A 16,853-nucleotide genomic window follows, 5' to 3' on the forward strand; every position below is an offset into this window, starting at 1 on the left:
ACCTATGCATGTAGGTTTCACAGAGAAAATTGCGATTCCTACATATTTCTTACTAGCAAATTGCAAATTGCGATTCGCTATTAAGTAATGCCTTCCCATTCATTCCTATGGGCCTAGACACCCAAAGGAATGAATAGGAAGGCATTCGCAATTTGCGAGTACCGAAAAGGTATTCGCAAATTGAATATGCAATGTCAAGGGTGATAGGGGGCAAAAAGGCCACCCTGATGCACCTCCAAAACAGGTAAGTGTGCACATGTGGCACACATACATGCCCTAAGGGCATGTGTGTGCGCCACATGGCTCTTAGAAAAATGGAAAAAAGGGCATTTTTCTAAGGATTTGCAATTTACCACAAACTTGAAGTCAACGGTAAATTGCAATTCCTTAATGCAGGGTTGCAATATTTTCAAGCTTCCTGCACTGCATTTAGGGAATTGCAAATTGTGATTCCCTAAATGCATTCGGAAAATAGGCAATCGTAAATATTGTGATTCCCTATTATGCAATTTGCTTTGGGCTTGATGCATCCCAAATTGCAAAATAACGGTTGCAGAGGGTCCGATTCTGCGAATCGGCCCATTTGCGACCAGTATCTTACTTGATGCATGTGCCCCAATGTAACTGCACTTATATGATACCCATGTCTGATGTGGAAATTGTTGTAAGTGAACAACTGCATATGATCATTTTTGAAAACCAATAAAGTTTAAAAAAAGAACAATGGCGCCGTAGGTGACTGCCAAACAGAACTCCTAAAAGATGCCCGTAACAGGAATAAATAGATTTTTCTTGTTTGAAGTGGGTCTCAGGTAAAATCGGTTTCCGAAGCTAAATAAGGAATCCAAGGTGTCAGGGATTGTCATTTTGGAAAACTTATGCTTGCAGCTTTGAATCCATTTTCATAAGAGCGACATGGATTTCGAGTTAGGAAATTAATCTTAATTTTATGCTAATCTTAACCATCTATTTAGAACGTTTGTGGTAATTTGACGCATGTATTTGAAGAAAGAATACTAATTTCAAAAAACAAATTCAAAAAGGGAATGACACAGTACCTATTAACCAAATGATTGCATTTCCGGGGAACCTACAAGAGTTTAATGTCAGATGGAAAGGTATACATGATGGGTGTTCTAGGTTTGTTCAATGTCGGAAATTTCGACCACATGATGCCAATCAGTTTAGTTCCCAACTACATCCCAACTGGGGAGGGATTTGTAGCATATTCTTGCCAGAGAACTCTGGGGATTTACCAATTTTTTGGTAATAATTTATGAAATGTTATACCATGATTAATCAACATTTGACTTTCAATATGATGATAAAGAATTTGTTAACTGATAAATTCCCATTTGTATAAATGCCAGCTATAGGAATATGCTATGCTGTATCATGGGTACGTAGAGAAACAACTTTGCTGACCACTTCCATAAAAGTATTTACCCAAACACAGTTTAAAGATGGAAACAAATGATATTTGGCTCAAAAAGTGCTACATATTAAAGACTGCAATTTCAGTGTCCATGTCCTGTTTGGAAAAGTACATTTCAATCAAAGCAATTTCTCCACTCTTCTCAAACTTGTAAACATTCTGAAAGGACGAGGTCTGGAAGGAAGCAAAACAATTCTGTTTGTTCTCTATGGACCATGAGTGCATATTGTTTTGGCTTCATTTTGTTGATTTGAAACCTTCGCCAGGGAAGACAAGGGAGAATGTCCCCAAGTCCCACTTGGCATTCTGCAACCAATCAAATGAGTATCTGCACTTACACCAGTGTTAACTGGACTCAGGCCAGCCAACCACATTGAATGCAAAACTTTTGGCACTTCTGGGCTGGTGTCCCTGGGGTAACAGTAGGTTAAAATCGATGTGTTTTACATGAAATAGTGTATCACACTTCAATCTATCACAATTACATTAGATCATAAAATTGGTGTGGGGCGGAATGATATCCCCTTCTGCTGCTCCGCTCTGTGGAGATGTGATAGGCAATTCCACTCAAACTATAGCACTGGAATGTGTAATAAAGGATAACAGGGCACAACAGGAAACAGAAGTCAGCGGTCAAAGCTGTCAACAGTTGGGACCCAGCCAATTTGAGAAGAATATGGTACAACATAGAATGGAAATGCGTAAAGCCCACTCAGAAGAAGAGGACACCTGATACAAAACAAATAAGGGGATAGCATATGGCAGCTAAACAGGGTAAAAAAGCACCTTACATCAGTGCAATCAAGCAATCCATCCAGATAGTTATTTATTTTTTTCCCCCAAAAGTAACCATCCGGAATCTCTTAAAAACATGCCTGTCATTGGCTTTCACAGTGTGAAGATCCCTGACCTTTATTTAACAAAGTGCTACTCAAAATCGATGGAGCATTACCTAATACCCGTGTGTCAAGCCTCTGCCCTCATATATATCTCTGACTCTTTATACATCTCTTACGACCCTTTAATCGCTTAGCCTGATTCAGGATGTTAAGCTAGCAACCACTTTGAAGGTCTTCCACTTTCCCTTTGAGTAACGCTTGGTACCATGTTTGAAAGAGTTCATTTTTATGTTCATCACTGACAATATGTTTTTTTTTGTTTTTCTTTTAAATACTGTATTAACCCTGTGGAACAGAACTACACTATAGAACTTCGCAACTGGAGATTAATAGTGAAACGAAGGACAACTGCAGATCCCAATGGTTTTATTAACTAACACCCTGTTTTGAACCTTACATTCTTAGGCATATAACCGAATATAATTCACTCAGAGTTTCAGGCTCAGGTGGAATCCAATTGCCTACTGCTCCAGTTCTCCATCTCATTTTGTCCAGTAGCTGGAGAAAGTCATAGCAGGCTGATATTTGATAGGATATCTCCACCTCTTACAATGGGGAATGAAGCAGTTCGAAAACTAAATCATCTATACAAGCTGAGCTCACCAACATCCTCAAGAGAACTCAATAATAAATAATGTATTACTGGTTGTCAAATATCCTCACCTCTAAGCTTCAGTAACATTAAAAATCAGAGGGGCAGAGGCGAGGGTCCTCACACGAAACTAGCTTTGCACTGGAAAGTGGCCTTAGGTGAAATCGAGACAGTGAGTGCATTAGTCTGTTGTAGTTTATTACATGGGCTACGCTCGGTTAACTCCCTCTTAATTTGAACAATGGTTTGTTTTTTATCCAGGATTTTGGCATGTTTAAATGATTAAGTGAAGCAAATTCTATACCCGTCAGTTGTCGCCTGATCATTGGCTGGTGGACTGTGGTTTTTCAGTATACAAACTTCTCCTGGTTACTTGCATTCTGATGGTCTCTCTCACGGTCGCAATAGTTTTAAAAACACTAGTGTATATAAATGTGTTGGACAGCAAAATAACAGAATGCCCCAAGCCAATTTAAGTGCCTGTGGCTAATCTCCACAAATACTCCATGGTCTTGATGAAGATTATCTCCCCACAGTCTTCCACCACAATCAGCCTCTCAGGAGCCTGAAACTGGTATCCCTAAACCTTCTCACAATGTGTCCACACAAAGTCAAAATATTGGGTTGAAGCACATTCCAGGTACAAGGTGTATCACTCCAAAACCCACTACCTCCAATCTGAATATCAAAAATAATTGTCTACAGATTACAAAAAAAATGTCAACTCACCTTTTCAAAGTCACCTAAGTTCAATGTATGTTGTTCCAAACTTTCAGGATCAGATAGTAACCTCTCAGTAATTTATAGTCCTCTGCCTCATGTAGGTACATTGTCCCAAAAAAAAACTTTATTGCTATCTGGGCTTTAAAATATAAGGTTGTCCGCCTTTTCTCATTACCAACAATACATCAATTGTTGGAGACTTTGAGATGGATGAATGCATAACCCCATGCCATCATGGTCTTTAGATGTGTATACAATTGTTTTTACTATATCCCATCATGATTACATTGGTGTAGAGTTAGCTAGATGATGCCCTCTTAGTGGGAGATATTAAGTCACCCATCCTTTCTTTGAACAGAAGAAAGATGTCAGGCAAAGACGGCTTAGCAGCTGAATTATAAGTTGCATATGAAAAGTTACGTACCCCTCACTTGTTGAATTTCTACATTGCCTTCAAAAACCGGAAATCCTTGCTTTGGTGCTGATAATGGTGCTCACAAAGGAAAACCATAAAGCTTTGGACATGGGTTTATACTGTCCTTTCTCTATGCTCCATACCAACAAAAAGATTCTTTCTAATCAAGATCCCTGCTACCCATGTATTAAAAGTATTACTGATGTTAGGTCAACCCAAAATATCAGTGTTAGTGATCAACTGGGACTCTTCAAACAATATGAGAAGGCTATTCGATATCATGGATTGCTTACAGGAATGCAAACCAACATCAGTGGTACTCTCCATTGAAGTGGAAAATACATATGACACTATTAGTTGGGAGTGTATCTATGCCATGTTGACCCATATGTGATTCCTGTAACAAATCTTGAAATGACTTAAGCTGTTGTTCACCATTCCAACAGTGTAGGTGCTCTTGTGCACAATCATTTCATAAGACTGGTGAACTTTGGTAAGGCCCTCTCCCCCGCAATAGTGTCTGCTACCACCTCTGATCTTCCAACTTGCTACTGAACCACTGACATGGCAAATATGGAAACACTAGAGATGTAAGGCGTAGTACTGTACAATAAAACACATAAAATACAACTGTAGGCAGATGACACACTTTAATACTTTGTACAGCCATGCAGAGAACTAAAAACTGCACTTAAGAAAATCAAGTAACCGATTAAAGTATCATGCCTTCGTATGAAGAGAAACAAACCTTATCTGTTCCCGTTAATGAGGGAGGAAGGTGAAAAGGAACTCTGTCCCAGTGAAGAAATGGGGCAAAGAATGGGCTCTGGACACATTTAAATAACTGGATGTCCGAATATACGGAGACATGAAGCATGTTATGGATGGTAACTACATATGTGCATTGTCAATATTGAGTAGACTAAAACTTCTGGTACCTTCTTCCATACCAATAATGGATCAAGTAGCTCCGACTAAAATCATTTTCATACTTTTATACCATTTTGCCAACATAGCTATGCTGCCTCCTCATAAATTCTTCAACAAATTGATGACGGGCATTGTATGCCGTACTGGTAGGAGGAGAGTGGCCCTTAACAAGATCATACTCTCGATTGTGTAGTTGGGGAGCGGTGTGCCTGATCTGGAATACTATTAATTAGAAGAGCAATTGCAAATATAGCCAGATGTATGGCAGATCCCTAAACCTGTGGCAACTCTATCTATGGAAAAAGTATTGGCATCAACTTAAGCTATTTAGGAAGTAAGCCCAATAAATGGAAGACACTGCATAAACTGATCAGCATTGTCAAAGATTGCTGGTCAATGAAAGTCATGACGGTAGGAATGAAATTAACATATGCACCTGAACTCCCAAACGGGTGGGCTGAAAGCTGGTGGATGTAGAACAGGGAGTGGGAAAATTGGCTTGGACTGCAGCGAGAATCTCAAAATCAGTGTTCTGTATATGACTCTGCTATACAGAGCCCTCAGAGCAGATGTTAATATAAATATTGAACACTCCAAACTTAAATGGGTAGAATATTTGGGCAGGTCATTTGTAGAAAACAAGTGGGCTCAAATTTGGTGTCCCAAGCAACAGATTCTGAAAATCCGGATTTAGGTACATGCAATTCAATTACTTGCATCAGATTTACATAATCCCTAAACAGCTACATCAGATTAACCATAGAGTACCCAATATCTGTCTCAGATATGGAAAGAAAAATGCAATCCAACATCAGCGCCAGGACACTGTTTGGTAACAGTGCGCTCTATAAATGTTATAAATAAATATATAATAAGACAATCTGAACTGACTGGCAGGCAGAGCATTATGACCCTCGAATCTGCGTACTGGTAGGCATGTCAAGACTCAAAAAAGTCAAAGAAAACTGTAAATTCATGGATGCATCTATATTTCTGGCCAAATGCCCAATATCTATGTTCTGGAGGTCATATGCACCCCTTAGCTTTGCAGACACTACTGACAAGGCACATCATTGGGCTGCATAATTTATTCACTTCCGTATTCCTTCTCTGAAATGCCACATGATAGGCTACTAATGTATGCTACACTGAACAATGCCTGAATGTGTGGAACAAAGCTAGTGCTCCATAGTGGGCTGTTGGGTGAATTCTGATGGCAAAATATAGGAAGAGGTTACTAGCGATTACTAAACCTGAAAATAAAACTGAGCACAAGAGGCATCTGGGGCAATTGTGTTCAGCGCCAACGTAGGGCTTTGACATGTAGAAACTAAACCCAACATTTGAGGTTGTTCTGAAATACTCACCCAGGCAAAGAAACAAAGGCGAATAAAATAAATATAGCAAGTGAGTGAGTTGTGAAGTGAGAAAATCGATTTTTAGGGCAGCCAAGTTCAAGCTGTTGAAAATGTTCTCTTTCATTTGGCATGTCTTTATTGTGGCGCATTCCTCATGCTGAACTTATGCGGCCTTAAAGAAATACACTAGTTATAGCATTTCAATAAATCATGTTTGCAGCAGTCTGAATCAGCCTACAGATGGCTTGGTTGTGCTATATAAAGAGACAATAATGAACATTACGATCCTATACAAAAGTCCAAAATTAGAAAAATATATCTTAACTTAAAAGTAGAGCAAGTTATTTCTGTACTGTTAAATACAGTAAATATACAATCTAACAAGTCCTCTGTTAAAGAGTTTTCTTTGTGTGAAAAAGCACCCTTTGGCTTGAGATTGTTTTCATGACAAGAGTTAAATAAGGGAACGGCAGCCATTTTGATATAAATATTCATTCTTTCAAAAACACTTGGGTATTAAGCTCCACAGCCATATTTAAGGAAGTTAACCTCATTAAATGGCTGGTTGGGTGCAATTACCGTTTAGTCTTTGACTATGAGCTGCTTATCTATTCCAAACTTCACACGAACCACCAGTCAATGCAACTGACCTTTGCCATCACGGAAGGCTTGCCTGAAATTGCTCATGCACAGCGTGTGGCGACGTGCACGCCCTGACGCTGCGCTGATGAGAGCGGGCCAAGTTGAAGATTCCGCGCGCCATCTTAGTTCACGCGGTACTTAGCCTCACAGGTGATACTGTCAGGCAGAGTGACAACTTGTAATTACAGCTTGTAGATTCTAGTGAAGGTTAAATCAATCTACTGGGAGCTGCTCAGACTACAAACTTGCTTGACTCTTTGACCGCAGAAGCAATGCCAGATGGCAAAAAGGCAGAAGAATCACAGTCCGCGCCAATTTATGAGGTCACCGCTCCTTTCAGTAATGGAGCTGAATTAATTTCTCTTTCTTAAGATGCCCACCAATTAAATGGCTGACCTCGTGTAGCATAATGAATACTGTTTCTACTATCAAACATTAAAATAGTGCTGGGAATGTTAAAGATGATCCTACTCTTCAGTGCTGTTCCTTATTACCACCAAACCATTTCTGACTGATTCTCTGCATTAGCTTCACATAGAAATGAGTTAGCGGTGGCGGCGTCGCATAGACATTTTTGCTCCTTACCAGTCACGCTCACTTTTTTCCTTGTTTGGTGAATGTTTTCCTTATTTATTTGGTCTGCAGCCTCACTGGATGGAGTCGTTTCTGGGATGTCGCCGTTCACTAAGATGTCGTCTTTTTTATCAGGAGAAGCCTGTCGCATGGATCTGTCGCTCCGAATGCAGGCGGACCTTACAGTCTTAAAAACAATTGGAAGCAAAACACATTAGCGAGTATATTAAATAACAAACACATTGATCAAATCTGACATTTTGTTCTCAATCTAAAACACTTTAGATTCCAAAAAGAGAAATGCAGGTGCCTTGAATATCGAAGCATATAAAGAAACATCCAATATCGGACCCCCGTCCTAGATCCTTGCCTTACAAAGAAGTATAGTGATGAATTTAAAACCCATTTACATGAAACGTAACATTCAACATCTTTGCTATGTTAGATACATTTCATCAATGCTTTCCTAAACACGATTTGAATCATTTAATTATATACATGCAGATCCTAATTCCAGTAACCATGAGCACCACTGAGGTAAGTGACAATAACAATGACATGAGCACCACTGACAGGGTTAATAATAACCATTAGCACTACTGAGGTAAACAGCAATGACCATCACCATGAGCAACACTGAGGTAAATAATGATGATAACCATGAGTACCACTGAGGTAAATATCAATGATGATAACCATGAGCACCACTGAAAGCGGTAACAATAACCATCAGCATCACTGACAGGGGTTACAATAACCATGAGCAACACTGAGGTAAATAATAATGACCATCACTATGAGCAAAACTGAGGTAAATATCAATGACGATAACCATCAGATCCACTGAGGTAAATATCAATGACGATAACCATCAGCACCACTGAGAAGGGTAACAAGAAACATGGGTACCACTGAGGTAAATAACAATGATGATAACCATGCTAATTCCAGCCTACATGATGCCAAACAGTGCTGAATTATATTCAAATGTTTCAGAAATAGAGTCACACATAAACCGGTGAAATAGTTCTTGCCTAGCGCTCCAAAAAGTCTCAAGTTATGTTTTTTCACAGATTTTCTCCCAATCTAATTATAATATTCACACGGGGCTGGGGGGGGGGGGGCGCACTGAGGCGTACTGGTCAAGGGAATTTGGTTTACCATTGCATTGCTGTTAGTCTGCAAGTATTGCTGTTATATGTCATGTTATTTTGTTGTGATTGAATGTGCCCAAAGGGAATCTCTTTTTTGACAAGGGACGCCCACACCTGGATCCGGCTGGACCCAGGATGCCTCAAGGGGAGGGGGGGGGAGGGGGAAGGGGCACAGGGCAGAATATAGGGAAAAGGACTGGGACATATCAAAACGAGGAAATTATGCAAAAGGAACTCAGGATACATGTAAGGGAAACAAGGGCTGCATTCACGTTTAATGAGTTAACTTTGGCTAGATTAAACAGCTGGATTTGGCAAAAACTAGACGAAAACTTAAAGGCAAAGACAATGGTACTTGCAGCAAGGGTGGTATTGAGGGTGGAAAAGAAATTCCATCTCTTTGGTTTAAAAGGTTCAGGAAAAATAAAGATTAAGGATGAGCTCAAAAGTTATGGTGTTAACAATGAATGTATGTGGGCTGAATGATAGGCTGAAAAGACAAAAGGCAGCTTTATTAATTAAAAACACTCAGGCAGAATTTATATGTTTACAAGAGACACACATAGAAGGTAACAAGCCTTTCTTGCTGGAACAATTGGGACTGCACGTGCTGGCATATTCAAAACACGGGGCAAAGGTCAGGGGAGTGGCCATTCTAACTAAACTACTTAACATTAGCACTAGGAAGAAATTAGAAGATCATTGGGGTAGGTGGGCCCTGATTGAGTGTCTGATTGGAGAAGTCTAGATAACACTCGGGTCCGTTTATGGGTCAACAGAGGATGACCCTGAAGTATTTGAGTTCCTGGATATAGAACTAGCTACCTGGGCACCAAGAGTGATCCTCGCAGGAGATTTCAACATCGACGGGGCATCAGGTTTGGGACTGAATAATAGGGGCCTATACCAAGGAAGGAAAAAGAGGGTGTACAGAGCAATCCGAAGTATGGCCAGTAACAACGCCTTTATTTATGTCTGGGAAGAGCTTAAAGTGGGCGAGGGCGGCTTTACTTACTACTCGGCCCCCCATAGGAAGTGCGTCCGTCTGGATTACTTCTTTACGTCCGGGTTACTTTCAAATACCCTCACGATAGCAAGGCTACCCCGTATTTTGTCTGATCACAACCCCCTATTATTGACAATAACGGGTAGTGGGCTTAAAAGACAGGCTAAATCATGGACATTTGAAATTGAACTTCTGACGGATATAGACTATAATACACACATGCACGTTTGGATAAAGGGCTTCTGGGATATCAACAGAGGGGGCACTAATTCAGGAAATGATTGGGATACTTTTAAAGCCGGGTGCGAGGTGAAACACTGAGCTTTAGCCTAGCCAATCAGAAAAAGGAGAAAGCTAAGGTAGATCAGGTAAACAGTGACCTGTTGAAAGCAGAGCAGAGACTTGAACAGGCCATTACAGAGGGGCGGGAGCTGGAACAATATCTAATGGAGACCATGGTGGCTAAAGCGGATGCAGAAGAGAGTATAGCAATAAAATCAGCTAAAATATACAATGCTAAGTATTGTAGCAATGCTATGAATATAGCGAAAGGGTAGGGCGGACACTCGCAACACGCACGGGACAGAGGATGGCAAAAGGTGAAATTAAAGAGATAAGAGACAGCGGGGGCAATATGGTTTCAGATAGGGAAGGTATCCTCGAGGTCTTTAGGGAGTTCTATAGCAAGCTCTATGAGGAGGAGCAGGACAGGGATCCTGACGATATTCAGAGGTACCTGCAAGAACTACCAAGTAAAGCCTTACAGGAGGTAGATAGGGACTCTCTCGAGACTTGTTTAGAGGCAGAAGAAATTAAGGAGGCTATGCTCAGTCCGCCTTCCGGCAAGGCTGCCGGGCCGGACCTGATACCCGGGGAATTTTACAAAGTGTTTTTTGCATCAATCATCTCAGAGCTAGTCAGGACACTTAGGGAGGCACAGGCAGGGCATTCTATACCAGCCAGCTGGGCAGGGGCAGATATTGTTGTAATCCTTAAAAAAGGGAAACCCCCCGCAGAGCCCGGATTATACCGCCCGATTACATTGATTAATGCTGACCTAAAAATCTTCTCTAAAACATTAGCGAACAGACTTGCAAGGGTAATAGTGCAACTAGAAAGCATTAACCAGCATGGATTTATTCCACATAGAGGAACGACACTGCATGTTAGAAAGATGATCACGCTATTTGACGTACAAGGGGCGGAGGAGAAACCAATGGCAGCCATGTTATTAGACGCCGAAAAGGCCTTCGACCGCGTGGCATGGGAATTTCTGTGGGCAGTGCTAAGGAAAGGGAGAATCGGAGAAGGATTTATAAAATCGATACAATCATTGTATGCAGGACCAACGGCGTGTGTAAGGGTGAATGCAGGCCGCACTATCTCATTTAGAATTACACGGGGCACACGACAGGGGTGCCCATGCTCACCCCTGCTCTTTGCACTTTACATAGACCCATTAATTAAGAAATTGGAGCTAAATGCTCAAATTAGGCAGCTAGATACTAAAATGGGACTGATTAAGGTACTAGCATACGCGGATGATATCGCGATTATCACACCCTCACCGGCAGAGGCTATCAGTAAAATAGAGCAGGAGGCGGAGCAATTTGGGTGGGTTGCGGGGTACGCACTAAATAAAACTAAGACACAAATTATAAAGAATACATACGCAACATGCACAGATTCACGGGTGGTGGCTGAGGGGGTTTACTTAGGAATAACTATCACTGCTGACCTGGGCAATTTGGTGGACTTAAATACTTCTCCTATCATCGCGAAAGCGAAGAAGGATTTGGATAGGGTACATAATCTGCACATGTCCATAGTTGGCAGGGTAAATTTTATTAAAATGAATTTCCTCCCGAAATTTCTATATATATTTAGAACTATCCCTCTATTTTTTAGCCCACTTTTGTTTAGTAGAATAGAGCTCATAATAAACCTGTTTATTTGGTTACAGGGTAAAACAAGAAGGGCACTAAAATTTATGGCATTACCAAGAGAGAGGGGGGGTGGGCATTACCGGATCTGAGACCCTATTACTGGGCAGCAGTGCTGCAGCAAATAACGGGCCTCATCGGTGGGGCGAAGATGGAAGTAGAATTTTACACCGGCTCACTAGAGATTTTCGGTTTGATTCTAGGTGAGGAGGCACAGAATGTGTTCCTGAGATACACTGACCGAGCTACTTTAAGAGGACCAGATTCAAGACGCTGGAGGCAGCCTATTCGGTGTGGAAGGCGTTTAAAAAGAGTTTTGGACTGGGTAGATATCATGCATATACTAGGTTAGGGAACGACCCCACATTACCCACAGAGATCTTTGCTGATACTGTTTTCAAGGAATGGGGACGGTTAGGAGTGAAAAGAATGGGGGGATTTGATAGGCCCGCTAGGAGTGCGCCAATTCTCAGAGATACAGAGAAAATTTGGGGTCAGTACAAGGATGTTTTTTAGGTATTTACAGATAAGAAACTTATTGGCTGGAAAGAGAGGAGGACCTTTAGGATTGTGAGACAATATAATACTACAAGTAATAGAAGGGGGGCACGGTTGCACGATAAAAAGGTTCTATGCCGAACTTATAGTACACAGGGGAGATGACCTGGGTAAATTCGAAGCAAAATGGATGGATGCGTTACAGATTATGGAGGGGATCTTTGAAAAGTCATTACAGATGGGACAGGAGGTTCTCCGCTCTTCTTCATTGCAAGCCCAGCACTATAAGACCCTGTACAAGCTATACTACACTCCAGCCAGAATTGCGCAGTGGGGGGCACACAAGGGATAACATGCCCAAGATGCGATAGCCAGGAGGGAGACATAGTGCACATGTTTGGCGAATGCCCTAACCTGGTTCCTCTGATAAAAGTAATCGAAGGGTTTTTAGATAGATCGCTGAATTGTAAGTTAACAATGACACCCGAAGTAATATTAATGGGATTGGATGGGACTGGAGAGCAACCCCAGCTGGAGAACTTTCTGTTTGTAGCCATGGCTGTATTTCGTCTATGCATAGCTTCGGCATGGCGAGATAAGCTCCCCCCCACTATGCATCAACGGTTGGCCAGGCTTTTGTATATATACAACATGGAAAAAGCGCTATATGCTGGAAAAGGGAAGAAGGGCAGATCCCTTGGTCTTCAGATCTGGAAACCAATAACAGACTGGAAGAATAGGGTGGCAGGAAACACAGAACTTCCATAGGGTTTCCAGGGGGTGTGTAATGTAAATCAGGAATATTAACTATGCTGTATCCATGGGTTATGTTTATTTGATCCTCTTTCACAGTTTTTCTTTTCCAGCTGTTTTGATTGATGCTCTTGGTTACCCATTATAATTTGCTAGGCTGAAATATTGTAACCTGAGATACAGAAATGTCCTAGAAAATCGAAACTTGATTGTATTTTTTGCTTTTTTCATGTCCTGTGCAGGGGCGGGGGGGCAGGAATTAGGGGAATAAATTTTGTAAACATTTTTAAATAAAAATAATTTTTAAAAAAGTCTCAAGTTGACACAGGGTAGTGAGAGACCGACTAAGAGGTAGAGGGAGAGGCTCAGATAGAGAATTTGAATAGAAAGAGATGAAATAGAGAGAATGTTCACTTTCCCAGGGGCTAAGGTGCTGGGGGAGGGCTTAGAAAGTGGGGGCCTTGGCGATTACACACGTTGCCAATGCTTTAATACATCTCTGTAAAAGCACTAGCACCCCTGAGGTGGGAGAAAATAACCATTTGTTATAAGAACCAGTAAACCACTTAAAGATCTTGTGCAAAACAGACTTATACTGTAATGTTCTTGGTAGATATGAATGAGACATCACCTTTGAAAACATAAGCAGACCATTTCATTATGGAGAACAGACATAGAACATATTTGTGTCTCATTCTGTATTAAGAAAATGTGGTAGGTTCATCATTTGATATTACAGTCAAATCTAGTGCCTGTATTGTGGATCAATTTATTATTCAATTTTGCATGTAGTGTACATCAAGCGCCATTACTTAATAATACAAAATTCATTAGGAAAACAAAAATGTCTAAAGCACTACAATGTAGGTAGGAGGAAACTAATTGATTTGCACTTTCCACTGCACCTAAAACCATTCGGCCTTCTATGTTCCCCCCCATCTGAATACCCTTCGTTTTTCTCAAGTCTTGGAGCCTATTCCAACAGTGAAATTAGGCTCTTCCTCTTCATCATTTGAACTGTCACCTCTGCCTGTTACCACATGGTCATCATTCACCTGCTTCACATCCACTTCACTATGTCCATAACACCCTGTAGGCCTCACAAAGATTGAATTAATGAATATTATATTTATTGAATGCAAGGTGGTTAACGGCACTGGGCTGACCTGTCTGTCTAAAAGAGAAGTCTATGAACATGTCTGAGATGTAAAGAGACCGATTCTCAGTTGTTAGTAACAGGTCAGGTGACTGGGCTGTGATAGTGACAACACAGAAAGTTCCACATCTTCAGTGTGATGTTGGAAAGTAATTGTCGGCCTGCATAGGTCACATGGATTGTGAGGAGACGAAGCAGCATGAACTATGGCCAGAGTTTTGTAATGAGTATAGAATGTAAACCTATTAAAAGGCAGCTCAGGCCCTTTCTAGTTAATCTTATGTGGCAAATACACAACTACCTAGAAGATGGAATGACAATTTAGAGTGCCAAATGAGCAACAATGGGGAGTGGTGGGAGAGCTGTGAGATGGGTGCCCACATTCTGAATGATTTGTAGCCAGGAAGTCACGTAGCAGAGGACTCCAAAGTGGAGAGTTACAATTATACTCTATACACTAACGAAGTGAGAAGGGTCTCTCACTTCTTGAAGGGCTGAGAGGAACTCACAAGGGGAGTGCACCCTCCCGTGTTGTAACACTTCACAAAAAGTACTCCTCTAGATATTTAACCAACAGAAGTGGTTGATTATAAGGAAAGGATCCTGAACTGACACCGGTGGAATACCCCTATGTGAAGCTGCTCGTAATTTCCCACCGGCAAGTGGGGAAGGAGGGACGTCCTTTTGTTTTAGATTCCCTCATAAACCATAATGGTGTCACGCTTCATCATCGGGACACCCTGGCGCTTAGAAGTCAGGGTGGGTTCGACCATGTTTCAGGGAGCTCTTGAACAGATATTTTGGCCAGGGGGATAAAGATTAAAAGCCCTAGTTCCCCTTTATTCTTGGATCTGGCAGGGATATTAACAATAGTAGGAGTCGGGTCGTATGGGAAATTATCGTCCTAAGACCCTATTGCCAACATATTTCAGTCCGCTTATGCCCCATGAAGGTTGCTGGACTTTCTTCAGGGCGGAGGCTGTACCCCCTGGAAATGAAATAGTATGAGAATTACCCTGCACTATTTATGTTAAGGACAGATAGCTGCTCCTTAGTTTTGTACATGTTTTAATTTATCACTTCATCTGTAGAACGACAAAACCAACATAGTATCATATTCAAATTGCTCACAAGGTTGTGTATCGTGTGTCTGTGCTGTTGCACCCATGAATGAACATTCCGAAGGTGACATGACACAATCATAAATCGAGCTTTTCAAGAGTGTGTGTGTTTGTTTGTTTGTGTGGATCTACAACACTCTCATATCAGTGGTATACCTGTGTAGTGGCGGCAATTTGTCGCATCCTGTCATCTTTCTCACACTAGTGTGTGTAAAACATTAGATGAAACTATCATGTCATTCACTCGCATGCATTCATGTCTATTAAAAATTCGCCGTAACACTCACTCATCCCGTTCACAACAGTAGGCCATCTTACCCCAATTTGGGAGAGGTTCCACTCCACGCTGGACCTCAAATAGTAATGGGGTAGTCCTGTAGTCAAACACTATATGGTCGTGATAGTGCATAGATTCCGAAGGGTTTGTGGTTAGAACATACAGTGTATGGGATGCGGAGAGGAATGAAAGAAAAAGGGGAAAGGAAAGACCATAGGAAAAAATAACGGTACCGCTCCTTGGCGGCATCGGATCAGATCGTACCTGCATGTTGCTGTTTCACACAGAATTACTCACGCCATCAAGGGTCCTGCCCCGCAGTCCGTCATATTCAATATGGGTCCCAGCGGCTTGGAGCTCAGATTGACCTAACTCTGCTGATTTTAAAGGGACCCATTTTTACTGTCAATGTGTAGCCCCGCCTACTTTCGTGGAGGCACGATTGCGTCATCGCGCTCGCCCAGGGCATTGTGGGGAGTGGAAGGTGGAGCATGCCAGAGTTTCAGGATGTTCCCTAACATAGGGTAATGATGGGAAGTGTAGTTTGAAGTGTGGGCGCATGAATTACAAACACATTATCAAACTCAGCAATTCCTCATGGGAAAGTCAGTGTACGAGTGGATTTAGTGAAAGTAAATATGTGGTGAATTACTAACTGAGTCTGCCACGTATGGAACAAATTTAGTGCTGAGGTATTCAAAGAGGGAATTTTGTTGTGGTGGACAATAAGAATGCCCCCTAGGACACATAAAAATAATATTAATTAAATCTGTTACACCCACCTCTTTCTCTAAACTGGGGTATAAGGTTTCTAATACTCCCGGTGTCAATCAGGTGTGGCATTGGAGCGGGGCCCCATGAGTAGCGCCAACATGTAGAATTGGTTATTATGTAACGAGTGGGGTGCGTCAGGTAGCCTGTACATATGGCTGATCGTTCTATGGTAATTACCTCAGCGTTAGGATCAGTACCATTACTGGTGAGGTAGGCGACTGAAGTGGGCCTCCACAACTATACGACCCTGTGTCATAGATTTCAATTAGTCTAGCCACGGGCTCGATCACGGAGTAGGAGGGTCCTGCACGATTTTCCCATAAGTGTTATCAACTACCCTGATCTATCTGGTATGGAATCATTCAATCCTGTTATGTGGGTTTTCAGTCTATGCACCCACTGTTGTTCGCATTCCAATAAAGTTTTTGTGATGTCACCATCTCCCTTGACTCTCTCAATCACTGTCCACGACAGCTCCATGTCAGTGTGTTTGTTTTCCACGTAGTGGGCTGTCAGTTTTGTTCCTGTGATTGCACGCCTTATGGTGCTTCTGTGTTCACTTATATGGACCTTTATTTTTCACCCTGTCATGCCCACATACATG

General features: G+C 41.6%; 1 protein-coding gene across 1 annotated transcript in view; it reads right to left on the reverse strand.

The window, feature by feature from the left end:
* CFAP20DC (CFAP20 domain containing) overlaps positions 1 to 16,853 on the reverse strand; it is a 1,688,800-nt gene that overhangs the window by 1,026,015 nt on the left and 645,932 nt on the right. The window contains exon 10 of the mRNA XM_086939066.1: positions 7,580 to 7,754. Coding sequence (XP_086795192.1) covers positions 7,580 to 7,754 — 175 coding nt within the window. The remainder of the gene's footprint in view (positions 1 to 7,579; positions 7,755 to 16,853) is intronic.

The sequence above is a fragment of the Lissotriton vulgaris genome, chromosome 9 (genome assembly GCF_964263255.1).
Source record: "Lissotriton vulgaris chromosome 9, aLisVul1.2, whole genome shotgun sequence".
Classification (NCBI taxonomy): domain Eukaryota; kingdom Metazoa; phylum Chordata; class Amphibia; order Caudata; family Salamandridae; genus Lissotriton; species Lissotriton vulgaris.